At 39.0% G+C, this 13908-nt stretch overlaps 1 protein-coding gene across 1 annotated transcript; it reads left to right on the forward strand.

Annotated features, from left to right (window-relative positions):
- Window positions 1-1071: 1071 nt before the first annotated feature.
- LOC140942615 (salivary peroxidase/catechol oxidase-like) lies at window positions 1072-13908 on the forward strand. Its single transcript, XM_073391541.1, has 7 exons — window positions 1072-1230; window positions 5519-6051; window positions 7323-8101; window positions 9080-9258; window positions 11011-11312; window positions 12193-12449; window positions 13063-13908. The coding sequence occupies exons 2-7, from the start codon at window positions 5525-5527 to the stop codon at window positions 13383-13385; spliced, it is 2367 nt and encodes a 788-aa protein (XP_073247642.1). The 5' UTR covers window positions 1072-1230; window positions 5519-5524; the 3' UTR covers window positions 13386-13908.

The raw sequence follows: 13908 nt of genomic DNA on the forward strand, positions 1-13908 counted from the left end.
TGCGGGAAATCCCGGGCGGGCAAGATTGGCCCATCTTGCCCGCTCCAATGGTTATATATGCAGTGTTGGCGAGATCTATCGTAGATCAAAACACATCAAGTAATCAGAGAAAGATCGATAGAAGGTCCAAACGTGCGTGATCGGGTGACCTGCGTCTTATGCTCTCCATTAACTCTAAGTGGAAGTCCAAACGCATGCTGGCTGCATACGTGCCACGTATGCGTAATAGCACCCTGGAGATTAGGAGTTTGGCACCCATTTTCGCCCACAATGATCGTTCCACTTGTAATTTCAAGAGTAACTGGTACTCTGAACTTCTTTTTTTGTGCCGCTGCTAAGTACTTTTAAAAACGAAGTACGTGAGCAAACGTAACTCCAAACATTACGTGAGTTGACTATAACGAAAAAATATATACTAAAGAAATTTAGTGGCCAACAATAGCGCTTTTGTTATGCATGATCTGATTTTTCCGCGCAAGATGATTGACAGCTTGTACTTCAAGTAATAATCTTGTGAACAAGTGTGAAGCCATTGATTGTTTTCTACACAGCGATCAGGTTTTCAAGTGCTTTTGAATCAAGTGTTTAATTTCTTGAAGCTAACTTAACTTCTAGGGTGAAGTCAACAACTGTTGGCCTTCCAATTCAAGTGCACCCTTAAGAAAAAATGAAAACACTCGTATATTTAAGGTAAAAGTTGAATTAAAGCCATTGGAAAAACCGTGTACAATCAAACCAAAACAAAGCAAAAGCGTCATAAAATCTTAGAGAGGTTGTATTGGGTAGTTTGGGACTTCAAGTCTTTTCCTTGAACGTTTTTTTGTTTTGTTTTTGTTTTGTATTTGTGTTGTTTTTGTTTTTTTATTTCTTTAACCAGTCCATGAATGCAGTAGTCGCTTTTGATAAAAAGTCGTTGACGTCGACACATACACACTTACATGAAACTGATACAGGCTAGTTAAATCCTTAGGATAACATTTTATTTAAATCACCATATTATTAAACTGAAGGAAGTGGTATATCAACAACATTAAGAAGGCTAACAATATCGCGAATATTTATACACTACACTTAGTAACAGCAATACTATATAAGATTGAGATCTTACCCACTGCTCAGCATTTCGCGCCACTTATGAAAAGGAACGGTTGTCTTAATAACGTTTGCGTGGAATGCTTTTATAGAGGTCATTGAGGAGATAGGATCTGGAAGCATAACTCAATTATTCAGGTAGGCAATTTAAATGATTATAAATTAATGGAATTATGAAATTACTAATTAAGGTCACGCTTTCGGATACAAAGTTAATGCTGAATTAGTGCACGTAGAGCTAACAGTATTTTCCTGCTGTACAGAATAATCAAAAAGGCTGTAAAAAGAGCCTAAACAACAACTAAAATGAAAAGTAAGGTCATTTATTTTGCTGAATTAGGAAGCAGGGAATAACTTGGGTTCACCGAGTATCTCGTGATAGTACAGAAGTAAAATTGTCCTGCAGTTCAAACTTGAAAATGGTATACTCCGCGATCATTTTGTGAATTTACATGAAACACCTTATAGCCTGAGAAAATCTCGTACTAATTCCCGAACACAAAATAAAATTGAAAATGTTATAATCAGTCTAACATTGAAATTATTTAGAAATATTTCGAGTTTCGATATATACAAAGTGTTCTGACATCCTGCATGGATACATACGCCGATTTCCTAATGTTCACGCTAGTTAACTATACCTAGGTAAAGTCATTAATTTCCCTAAAATAAGCAGCCGGTAATAACTTGGTTTTACTGAGTCTCTCGAGGTAGGTACAGTCGTATTGTTCATATTTCGTTTTAGCCCTGATTTGCACATGTGAATAACAAACTTGAGGATTGTGGTGGTTTTAGTTACTTGTAGACTTACATAAATGATGTCAATTTCCTTATCTCTCGTCATCATGAAGTGACCTATTGTTTTTTTTTCCATACAGCGGTTTCAGAAAACTTCCTCATTGCGTTGACCAGGATTTGAAACTTTTTTTGTATTCTAATAACTAGATTTCGTGTCAGTCTATCCTCTAGATCATCTCCTCTTGATGAAAATTGTAGTGAAACTCTCAGAAATGCTTATTAAGTCTAAAGAACTCACTAGATTGAAATTTCTTGTGTATCATTTTTCTCCGATGTCCTTTGTATTACAGTGTTTACGAGATAGGATGTTATATAAGTAAAAAATAGGGTTAAAGCTTTTTCGAGAAAAAAAATAAGGGCTTTTCCCACTTTCTTGTGCAAAACACGCACTAGAAGAAAGTAGCAAAATGTTTTTAAAACAATGGTTTTGCAGACCTTGAACTTAAAAAAAAATTATTCCTTTGCTTTTTGAGGTAAATCTGAATTTTAAGTATGATCCATGGTGGCGGCCCCTAACGAGCTCCTGACTGGGTTGAGCGTACCTTCCAATCAATGAAAACACGATACGAATTGTGCTATGAGGGCCAAGGCGAATTATATGACTTACTAGTCTCCCGTAAATGTGACGACAAACAACGTGTTTAAAGATGGTGGCGAATGGAAACGATTTCTCAGAATTCTTTTGTGTGCTCCGCGGATCTTTCATGCCAAGTTTAGTTGATGATTTTTAAGAAACTGGACGTATTAACACAGATACTGAAGAAACTTTACGTATTTTCATCGATAAGTGAAAACGATGGATAGAGAGATAAGATACGTAATTTATTCAATGTCGAATACAGGAAAACATTGCGCAATCATCCGAATCATGTTAAAAACGCGGAACAATCTAATATAATACAAAACAAAATATAATGTGTATTATAAATATATATATATGTATATAAAACCCTAAACTATTAAGGTACAGCTTTATTTCAAAAAGGCAAAAATATTCTTAATATAGATTATCTTCAAGAGTTAAAATATAGGCTGTTCCTGTTGAAGACAAAAATGTTTTGAAGTATGCGTCACGGAATTTCCTTTCTAAGAGGAAAAAAGCTAATTCCTTTTTCTTGATTTAAGAGCTAATTCCTTTTTCTTGTTTTCTCTTTTGTAAGTTAAAGCAAGATTCTTGGATAATAAACTTGATGATATGTTGAGAGAAAATTACTTCTGCGTGCTAACCTGAATGGACAGGACACCCAGTGTAACAGACCCAGTGGAATCTATATTATCATAGGGTTCTCGGAGAAAACGTGACTGGCTTGGTTTATTCCCCACTGGGTTTCTGTTCTTAGTTGTATACTTCCCATGAAAGCGGAAAGGGTGGCAGTCCTTACATCTTTACTGGCATGACAACTTTGAACACCTATAATATATTGCTCTAGCGAGAGGAAATTAAACGATTTGCACTTTTTTATGCGAAATTGATTACCTGTGCACCCCGTATTTTGTTTTTGTCAGTGGTAATAAGTAAAAACGTTTTATATTTTTAGTGCTTCTTTTAAACAAATAGTGAAAGACGAAATACACTGGATTTGTGGAGGTAATAATAGAAAGTGACCAGGGACGCAAAAAAATAGGCGGGTAGAAACAAATTATTCTCCGGGTATCGGGGAGGCTAAATTTTCATCGGGTAGACTTGAATAAACCACCAGGTAGGGCTCACTGGGTTTTTAAAAGAGGGGTGTGACGGGAATTCAAAACAAATATAAACCCTTGCGCTGTTATAATGTGATAAAATTTGGCCAAACTTGAAGTAAATTGTTAGAAAATTCATCTTAAAGAAAAGAAGATTTGAAAGAAAATTTGCACATCCGCGCAATTCTAGACATATTGTATAACGTATGTTCGCTTTTGTTTGTTAATCAATCGCTTCATTGATTAACGCTGAACGGTATAAACAGTCTTTCGGTTGTTTTAGACAAAGTTGAAATAAATTACCGGCTAGGTCGGCTCTTAGTTCAGGTTCACTGAGTGGCACACAAGTACAGGTTTTACTTTTAGCTGTTGGTCAATCGATGACCAATCATTATCAATGAGTTATTATTCTACATCAACCTTTTAGAATCATCACAACGCTTGGATTTTGAACTCGAGAACGAGACAAATCTAAACTTCTCCTGTGAACATATTTCTTGACTTAAGTCCTTAATCCTGGGCAAGATGTAAGACGGCCATCATCATCATCATCATTCTCATCAAATTATAATAAAACATTTATAGTAACATCCCCAACGGGCTTTTCAGAAACTATTTACAATGGGAATCAACTGAATAAAAAGAGTAAGAGAGTAAAACATCCTCCAAGTTTTAAAGAAATAACCTACTTAATATATTATGATATAATTACGAAAGTTAATAGGTTACTACAATTAAATAAATTGCAAATTACACTGAGTATGAAGATATTCTTTCATGGATGCCTTGAACTTTTTAAGAGAACTGCTATGCTTTATATTGTTATCTGGGCTGTTCCAAATGCTTGGTTGCTCTAATGCTGAAAATACGTTGGCCTGAAGCAGTTTTAAAAAGGGGTATTTGAAGCGAATCGCGCTTGCAAGTAAAGCGTTACTTTGCAAAATTCGCTGCAGAGGTGTAGTTTGGAGCAGGGCCATTTAAACATTATAAGCCATTACAGAGTCTCTGAACAGTAGTAATTGTTTAAAAGGAAGCCAGTTAAGCTGGCGAAGTGTGGGTGTTACTTGGATTTGACTAAAATTTTCCATTTCAATCATCAGGTGAAAGTAGTATCTAAGTCAATAAAAATTGCAAGTATGTTAAGTCTCAACAGGTTGTTATAATTAATCGTTAATCTGTACTTGGCACTATGAATATATTCGCTCAAAAATTGTATAAGGAAGTGTTTTTTTTTTTTTCAAGACTGGCTTGGGCTATTAATGTTGCTTTTGAAGTAATACCTGGTAACTAAAAATCCCGGTTAGCTCAGTTGGAAGAGCGCCGGTCTGCCGAGCGGGAGGTCGTGCCTTTCAAACCCCGGCCGGACCATCGACCAAGGTCTTTAAAAAACTGGTGAGATCATGCTTGCTGTGAAACCCCCCTTCTCAGTTCTGATGACGCGTCATTGGGCGGTTACGTGGAGCCATTGGCCTTGTCTCCTTCATCTTTGTATTTCAGTTGGAAGGGGACGTAAAAGAACCCGTGACATTGTTCGAAAGGAGTAGGGGACGTAGGCCCCGTTCTCATGGTCTATCTGACTTGTGCCGTCATCGGTCTGGGTGGGCAAGGTGAGATTAAAATATGGACTGAAGTGACTGTAAGAGTTCGCCTTTACAAGCCGACGTCCGATCTCACCTCTCTGGTTCCTCCGCAATCCAGCCATTGGCTGCAAGTAAGGAAAGATGGCACAGCTCGTCAGTTACTCTAAGGTTACTAAAAGTAACAACCTTAGGACTGAGACTTCTAAATCTGTTGCTATAATACATTATTTTATTACTATAGCACATTCTATGACTTAAAAATGGCGTCATAATGACACCAAGAAATCAGTTTTTATCACCATTATCAGTTTTTGCTTTTTTTGGTCATACACTAACTTAATATAAAAATCATTTATCCTCTTTAGATAAATATGACGAGCTGCTTACTGGTATGTCAGTTAGTGTTGTTGTTGAGCCTGGGAATGGCGTCCTCTGACGTACCTGAACATACAAGCTCAATCGAAGGCATGGAAACAGCTGAAACTGAAGTTGGAATGCAGGATGAGATCTCTGCTCTAGGTGATATAAGCGATGGCCACCTGACTGAAGACGAAGATGACGAGTTCGATGAAAACGACGGTGAAAAGTTGGCCGAGGACCCACTGGCAGCAACATATATTGCACCCTCTAGGAAACGCAGAATACAATTGGAGGCTAGGCGTATTTTCTATACTTTTTGCAAGCGGATATATTTTAGATCATTTAGCCGAAAGAGGGAACGACAAACAGCTTTGAGGAAGTATTACCAGGCATTTGTGCATGGAGGAAAGAGCTTTATCAGTGACGCTGACTTACTAATAGCAAAAAAGAGTGAAAAATGCAGCGCGTGCCTCTTAAATGAACTCTGCAAACGAAGGCATATTCATTGGTTATTGAACATCAACGGCAGACTCCCTGTGTAAGTAATCCATGGTATTATACATTGTACTCACTGTCTATCTTCTCATTGGCAAAGAGCCTGCAGTTAATTTTGGCACAACCTACACTGTGATTATAGTTAGTTTCTGCTAGCAGATAACTGAGGAATCTGTAAGTTGCGTGCACAATGCATGATTTCCAAGAGCAAAGTTAAATTGTGTTCCATGCGACGATGCGTTTTCGTTATTTATTTCAAAACAATGTAGCTATAATAAAACAAGAAATAGATTCTGTTTTTGTGATACCCGAAATAATCAAGGTCTCTGTAAGTGTTGTAACAGCCTCGGCCATCACCTCGGTTGAAGTGGCTAGTGCATATGTCGGTGCAAGTTTTTGTTTGGGACAGTTATTATAAATTACTCTTACTTTTGCCTACTTTCGAACACGAACCAGACAGATAGATTACTTCATCGGCAGGGCGCGCTTACGGGATTTTCGCACGAGTTGGTGATGTATCAGAAATCGAATGAGCTAGCGCAGCGAATACTTCACGTTTTTCAAGTGACGATTGAAGCTCGCTATAAACCCTCTGAGGCTTGACGGTTCATAATCGCCCCCATCTTTTCTTTTCACAGTAACTTATATAACCCACTCAGAATTAAGGTCTTGTGGTTTTATCTCTTCTATTTTTCTGTTTTCTAGCTTGGATTTCAGAAACTCGGAGAACAAGCCAGCATCTCGTCTAGGTTTCGACAACGTTTTTTTTGTTGTTTTTCTGTTCCTCGATAAGCTGGTTAACGGATTTCTGCAAAGCTGGAAAGCGAAGGCTTTCTCCTTCAGCCATTAATTAGCTTCTTCTGGCAATTTTCATGAGATATTATCCAAACCAAAAATCTAAACGTTTTAACTTTTTAACAAAGCTGCCAGAATAAAATCTTTAATGAAAACACAAAGCTACCGAAAACACGGTTGCTTTTGGTGGGTGCGCTGTGATTGGTCGAAACGTTCTACTCACACAGTGAAAAAACCGTTTCGCTTTTCTGATGGGTTGAATAAAGGCGCGAACCATGTTTTCACCCAGGTTTGACTCAAACAGAATCACTCGGTATGTATGAAATAAAATTAAATTCCAGAGGCCTGGCTTATTAACCATGAATAACCCCAACACAAGATGCTAGAAATCTTTGCAGGCTATTCGAGCCACGTCACAATGTGTCTTTTTTTTTTTTAAATAACTTAAAAACTATAGATGGATTACATCTATTTTTAAACTCACGATCTTTGCCCCTATCTAATTTGTCTGCCTATCAGGAATGCAAGAAGGAGGATCTGCAGAAGAAAAATCGTCCGAGCAGCGATTAATCTTTATTACCCCTTTAGTGCAATCAAGATAAAGTGCGATCCAAATGCAGAATTTCGAACCATCGATGGGACGTGCAACAATTTACGTAATCCTTTCTTCGGGGCAGCCAATACAACGTTCAACCGAATTTTACCTGCTGATTATGGAGATGGCATCTCAGCTCTTCGCCGAGCGGTAAATGGGAAAGAGCTTCCAAACGCCCGTGACGTAAGTCGATTTGTCCATGGAAGTAACGCAGACCGAACAAATCCGAACTCTACCATACTGACTCATCTGGCTATGAACTTTGCACAGTTTATGGATCACGATATTACGTTGGGGGAGGCACAAGGAATTGACTGCGAGCCTCCCACCAAAAATCCAGAGTGTGTCAACATACGAATTCCCAAAGGCGATGCAATATTTCGGGACCGGGAAGTGGATTTTATAGAATTGGAGAGAGATGCTCCTAGCAAGCCAGCCTCCTTCTGCAAACTGGCCCCTCGAGAGCATACAAACACTCTGACAGCCTACATTGACGCTTCTAACGTTTATGGATCAAGTGAGGAGGTTGCTGACTCGCTTCGCGCCCCAAATGGCTTACTAAAAGTTATGGAGAATCCAGATGGTGCAAAGCTTATGGATTTACTACCTGCCCGCAATGAAACCACGGAGACTTTTTGTCCATCACTAGATCCAAACAGACCGTGTTTTGTGGCAGGAGACAGTAGGAGTAATGAGAACCAAGGTGAGAACAATTGCTTTAATGTTTAATGACCCTAGTAGTAAATGGACTATTCAAATCCTACTTTCAAAACAGAAGGTGCAAATACCTCTTATCAGTCGAGTTCACGGTCGGTAATGTTAATTACTTACCGATGTTTTTTTCCATCGATTCATAAATCATTGCCATAAATCGATCGAAAAAAACGTGGATCCGTAATTTTACAATACAGACCGCGAAAACGAGGCTAATAAGATGTTTATGATATGGCCTTCTGTTTGAGGGACCGGAATCAAGTACAGAACACGCGATTTGAGAGTTTTGACAAGGTTTTAGTGGCTCACCAAAACAAGAGCACATAACAAAGGTTTCCTGGAAAGTGAAATCAAATGCACCATGTTGAAAAAATTAAATCGGTCAAAACTAAGAGCAACGTAAGTTTTAGCTGGTCACTTTAATGCTGGAGCATTTTGGAAATTTGACATTGTGCCTGTCTTCTGTCGCTTCCATCTTTCTTTCGTTGGTTTTTGTAAAAAAAAAACACTACAAATGGTAAAGAAGCTTGTGAAAGTAAGTTTCTTATCACTGTCGATGGATTCGCTCGTTTCTCTTTGGCAAAAAGTCTCGAATACCTGCCAGTCCATTCTCGTCTTCTTAATTGTGATCTACTATGAAATTTCCAAACACTGAGTAGAATCCTCCTCCTTGGTAGGGTTACGAGTCAGTTTCTTCATCAGCTTCGTTCTCATTAAAACACAGCTACAACAGGTTAAAATTTGGAAGGACGAAATCAGCATCCCAGCCCTCAGGGTTTACAGACATATTGTAACTTTCTCAACTCATCCTTTTGTCGAGATAAAAAGATTTAGACTTGCAAATTAAAATGACCATTTAGTTTTAGAATTTTGTTCCTTACAGTAATTTATAGACTGCAAATTGACCAATAGCAGGGCGAGAACAGACTTAGCCATATAATAATGTCAATTGTTTCGTAACTTTCAGGTCTCAGTTCAGTCCATACCATATTCTTGCGCGAACACAACCGCATCGCCACGTTTTTCCGTAAAAGGACAAAATGGGAACCCGAAAGGATTTATCAGGAAACCAGGAGAATCGTGGGAGCACAATTGCAAGTGATTACATACAGGGAACTCCTGCCATTAGTTTTGAGTAAGAAAACGGTAGGTTTTTTTACATGCCAAATTGCAGATAATTTGACCTGACCCTAGTGTGAACGACGGCTGTGCTAATCAGGTTATGTTAACCCGATCCCGACAAAAAAAAAAACAACTTGAGAATTACCCTGATCCTTCTCGAGCTGAATATTAAAGCGTTTAAACTGGCAAAACTTGAGTACAGTTAAGTATCCTAGCGGAGTAAATCAGAAAGAGTCACGTACTAAACCTACGAGTTAAGGTGCAGGGTATAGAGGCTAGGCCACAATATTAAATAACAATTCATTCGCACAGGAAGTGGTTTTGTGCTCTCGTTAGTTTTGTCATTCCAATGTTGATTTTGGCTCGTAGGTTCCTTTGTCTTCGGTGTACAGTATTGTGTAAAATATTTCCCTTTTTTGGGAAGCAATCATTATAACATTATAACTACATTGTGTAGTAATAGTTGACATTACACCTGCCCCCGCTCTGTATATTGTCGGTCAATAGTATTCTTGCTCGTTGTGTAGCTCTTTGAAATATACCGATTCATAATGAAGATTTTCACACATATTCCGTACAAACAGGTGAGATAAATACAGCTGGAAACGCAAGGTTCCATGCACAATTTCAGTTCGATTTACACAACTTTGATCAAAACATTCTCAGTTTCGAGAATAGTTTATTCTAAACCATAAGAAAAGATTTAATTAGAAGTTGAATTTGTCGCTATTTCTCTTTCACTTTTTACATTCAGTTCATTTTATTTGCCGGAAAGTAAGCCTTAGATCAATTTACGCTCGCGCATTCTAGTCTTATTTTAAACTTTATAGCGGCAGGATATCTGTGAGCAGGGAATAAGTCAGCACAGAATTTGATTGTCGGCGAATTTCTGTAATCGTCCATCGTTCTGCTAGTGAAAAGCTAGCCGTTGTTCACTCGTCTTGCTTGTTTGGGGCTGAGCCTTTTTCCGGTCAAAGAGAGAGAAAGAGTGTCTCGGGCAAGCTTTCCAATCAAAGATTTGTGAACTCGTGTCTGGCAAACTCTTTAAGTGTTTATATACATGTATACACAGTTATACGTACCTTATAACTTCAGCTGTGCTTAACGAGTGTCGTTTGGTCCATAACTTTCAAAACAACTTGAATGTCACTAATAACACGTAACGCAAAAGAGTATCGAAGTATGACTGACTGCACGATAAATGTCGCAAAATCTACCTATTAAGCGGTCCCTTCGGGATTTTCTGTCTTTACGTCATCCTAACCATTTCGTACTTGCGGGCGCAAACAATAGAAACGTCATCATTACCTACCGATTCCTCGCGGTCCCTGTTCAAGCAAATCGAGATATTTTCTGGCATACTGACTGTATATTTCAACTGTAAGTACTTTCCTTACTATACGCGCGAGTGCCTCCTCGGGATTTCGCCTTCTGGGCGAAATCCCTGAGAAGACGAAATCCCTGTGGGGGCAATCATTATAATGCTTCTCTTACGTGCACTACTTGAAAAGTGTGACATGTTGCTCTGATTACAACTAAATCAAGTTTAAAATACAGTGGAAGCTCTTGTAAGCGGACACCCTCGGGACGCAAAAAAGGTGTCCATAACTGGAGCTGATCCGCTTACGGGAATGCAAAAATCCAGAGTTTGTATGGGAGTTGAGAAGAACGGGGTTTTGTAAAGGCGGCTGTTAGTAGAGCTTTTCGCTTACGAGAGTGTCCCTAACGAGTGCTTCCACTGTATTCATTGTTTTGTTTTTTTTCAACGTTACACAGATCGCAAAGTTTGGACTCGGACTACTAAAGGGAACGAAGTTTTTCAATGGTTACGACAAAAGAGTTAATGCTCAAATGAATGCTGGCTTTTCCGTGGCTGCCTACCGATTTGGCCATTCCCTGATTCAGGAAATTTTTAGACGATTCAATCAACCTAGTTTCCAACACAAAGAAAACTCAGAATTCCGGCCTATTCCCGTATTGGACTTTGAAAATCCACAATACTTGTACGAGATATGTCAGGGAGGTGTAGATGCCATTTTGAGGGGATTAATCAAGGATCCAGCGGCAAAGCTTGACGGGTAAGTAAATACCGTATTTCTTCGTGCTTCTTCGAATAGGCGTCCACGCTCTAATAAGCGCCCATTTTCGAATAAGCGCCCACCCCCTAGACAAATAATATCAAACAAGCGCTCCTCCCCCCTCACTTTCTTTTAAAAAGAGTAGGGATGTTAGGGGAATGCGAAGATCTGCGCATCATTTACGAGGATGATCTACGGGATGATGAGATGATAATACTTCATTAAGATGCATTCTGGTATATTGTGTGTTCATTGTTTTATGGGACTACTGTACGCTTGATTGCAGCTACTGGTTTGCAAATAAAGACTATTAATATAAACTTAAGGTTACTATTTAAGATTTAGCCGAAACAAAGTTAACGTGACTTCGTTGAAAGGGAAACTTAACTAAGCGCCACTCAAACCCTCCAATAAGCGCCCTTTCTTTTAGCCGAAACTTTAAATAAGCGCCCGAACCCTCATTCACGGAAATACGGTAAAAACGTTCTTAAATGCCAAATGTGGGCTGTTTGGCGACAAGGAAGGTTGAAAATATGCAACTGGAAAGAGGCAGAGAATGCCTATATCCCTTTCATTAAATATAAAGAGGATTATTTTTTTCAAGACCAAACCTTTTTCTATTTGCCTTGCTCCCGTGGAAAATTAAAAAACCTGTTCTTACGGTTGGCAGATAGAGCTGAATGAGTGAGCGCCGACTTCGTTGCACCCTTCGATACCTTGCTGGTTTCCCGCAAATCTGGAGTAAACCGTCGACGTCTCTGCCGATCTCTGTTAAAGGTCCTAAGCTCATGGAGTTCAATAAGAAAAAAAGTACTTGCGGTTTAGGTCGCAGAAAATGATTATTGTTTTTAAAATTTATCGATTTTGTTATTTACAATAGGAGATTTTCCAGCTCTGTACAAGAAAATCTAAGGCGAGGTGAAGGCGATATTGCTGACTTAATCAGCATCAACATCCAAAGAAGTCGTGAACGTGGAGTTTCGGGATACACTAAGTATCGAAACCTTCCGTTGTGCGGACTGCGAAAGGTGAGATCATTCGATGACTTGGTACGAAACGCTGGCTTCGACCCGAGCGACGTGGCTAATTTGAAAAGAATTTACAGGAACGTTCATGATATTGACTTTTTTACTGGTGGTGAGTTAGTAATATCATTTCATATACTTTTCACTTTTAATTACACATTTTGTGCAAAATTCAAAAAAAAGCATTCTGACTACTTTCCACTAGTGGTAAGAGGTTAAAAAGTGGAATTTTTATCCTTTCCACTGATGAAGTAAGTGCCGTCAGCGGTTTTTGGGTCGCTTTCCATTGTTTTGCACCTCTAAAGCCTTGATTGAGCTTGAATTTTTCGCAATGATGCAAAGAAAAGATGTCGTGATGAATGTTGCGCCATTCTGCTCCGACATTTTGCCAACCTGGCCACTTGCAAACTTCTTTCAATCATAACTCATTCACAGTGGGTTGGGTTCGGGTTCTAAAGGTTTTTTTCCGCTCGTTGGTAAACGTTCCACCACTCAATTACCATTCGGTCATTCTTGGAGATCCTGTCTCTGAGATATCGATAAGACCGTCTATTTCAGAGAACTATCCTGGCTCTTTTCATTTAGAAGACAAGCAAATGCTGCATCGACCATCGGGTTCTGAACATAGAAAAAGACACTGAAGGACAAGTTTAAGACCACTATGTTATCTCTTTTTTACGTACATTGATGATGCAAGCTTTACTTTTAATTGCTCCCCTTCTCAGGAATGCTTGAACCGAGACCTAGTGATGGAGGAGTTCTGGGACCTACTTTTCAATGCATTGTGGCGGAGCAGTTCCGCCGCCTCAGAGTTGGAGATCGTTTCTGGCACGAAAATGCCCCAAACCCAAGCTTGAACACGGATCGAACGGCGTTCAGTGCTGCCATGCTACGGGAAATCAGGAAAACAACATTTGCTAAAATTATCTGCGACAATTCAGACAACATCCCATTTATAAGCAAGCAGGTTCTAGAGCAGAGTAAGAACAGGGTTGCATGCAGTTATCTACCAACAGTCAGTCTTAAGCCATGGGTATCACACTATTAAAAATGCAAAGCTACACTGGGTAAGCTGCTTTAATCTAAATAAGATTTACGGCGATAGTTTTTGGCGTAGAGTAGAAGGCTACAAACCAGACAGCTAGCAGTGTTCCTTAACCGTCTTCTTAAAGACTGGGGAATGGCTGCCTCCCGCACTCAACCCTGATAAGGTTTCATAATGATATTCGGAAAAAGATTGGTTTTATTACACCAACAACCTGCGCCTTTAGCCAGCTGTTGGTCTATTCCATAGGAATTGGCTCTTTTTTAGGCATACTACTTCGTGACTGACATCAGCTCAAGCCGCTTCTAGGCTTAAAGGCTATTTTTTGCACTTCTTTGTTCAAGAAAGACATAAAATGTCATTTGACGCTGCAAAATACTTTATTTCAAAATATTTTAAAAGTCAAGCATGAAAAACCTTAAAATTTCAGGGCCATATAGTTAATCTGAATTTTAGTAACATTCACGATGGCGGTTAAGACGACGATCACTTTGCGGCATGATGTCACAAATTCTTAAAAAGGCCA

Source organism: Porites lutea, chromosome 7 (genome assembly GCF_958299795.1).
Source record: "Porites lutea chromosome 7, jaPorLute2.1, whole genome shotgun sequence".
NCBI classification, from domain to species: domain Eukaryota; kingdom Metazoa; phylum Cnidaria; class Anthozoa; order Scleractinia; family Poritidae; genus Porites; species Porites lutea.

Bases quoted from the DNA above. Each gene is read 5' to 3' on its own strand.
- LOC140942615 (XM_073391541.1), top strand. From the start codon at position 5,525: ATGACGAGCTGCTTACTGGTATGTCAGTTAGTGTTGTTGTTGAGCCTG. The intron at 11,313-12,192 runs GTAAGTAAATAC...TATTTACAATAG, and splicing joins CCAGCGGCAAAGCTTGACGG to GAGATTTTCCAGCTCTGTAC. The intron at 12,450-13,062 runs GTGAGTTAGTAA...TCCCCTTCTCAG, and splicing joins TATTGACTTTTTTACTGGTG to GAATGCTTGAACCGAGACCT.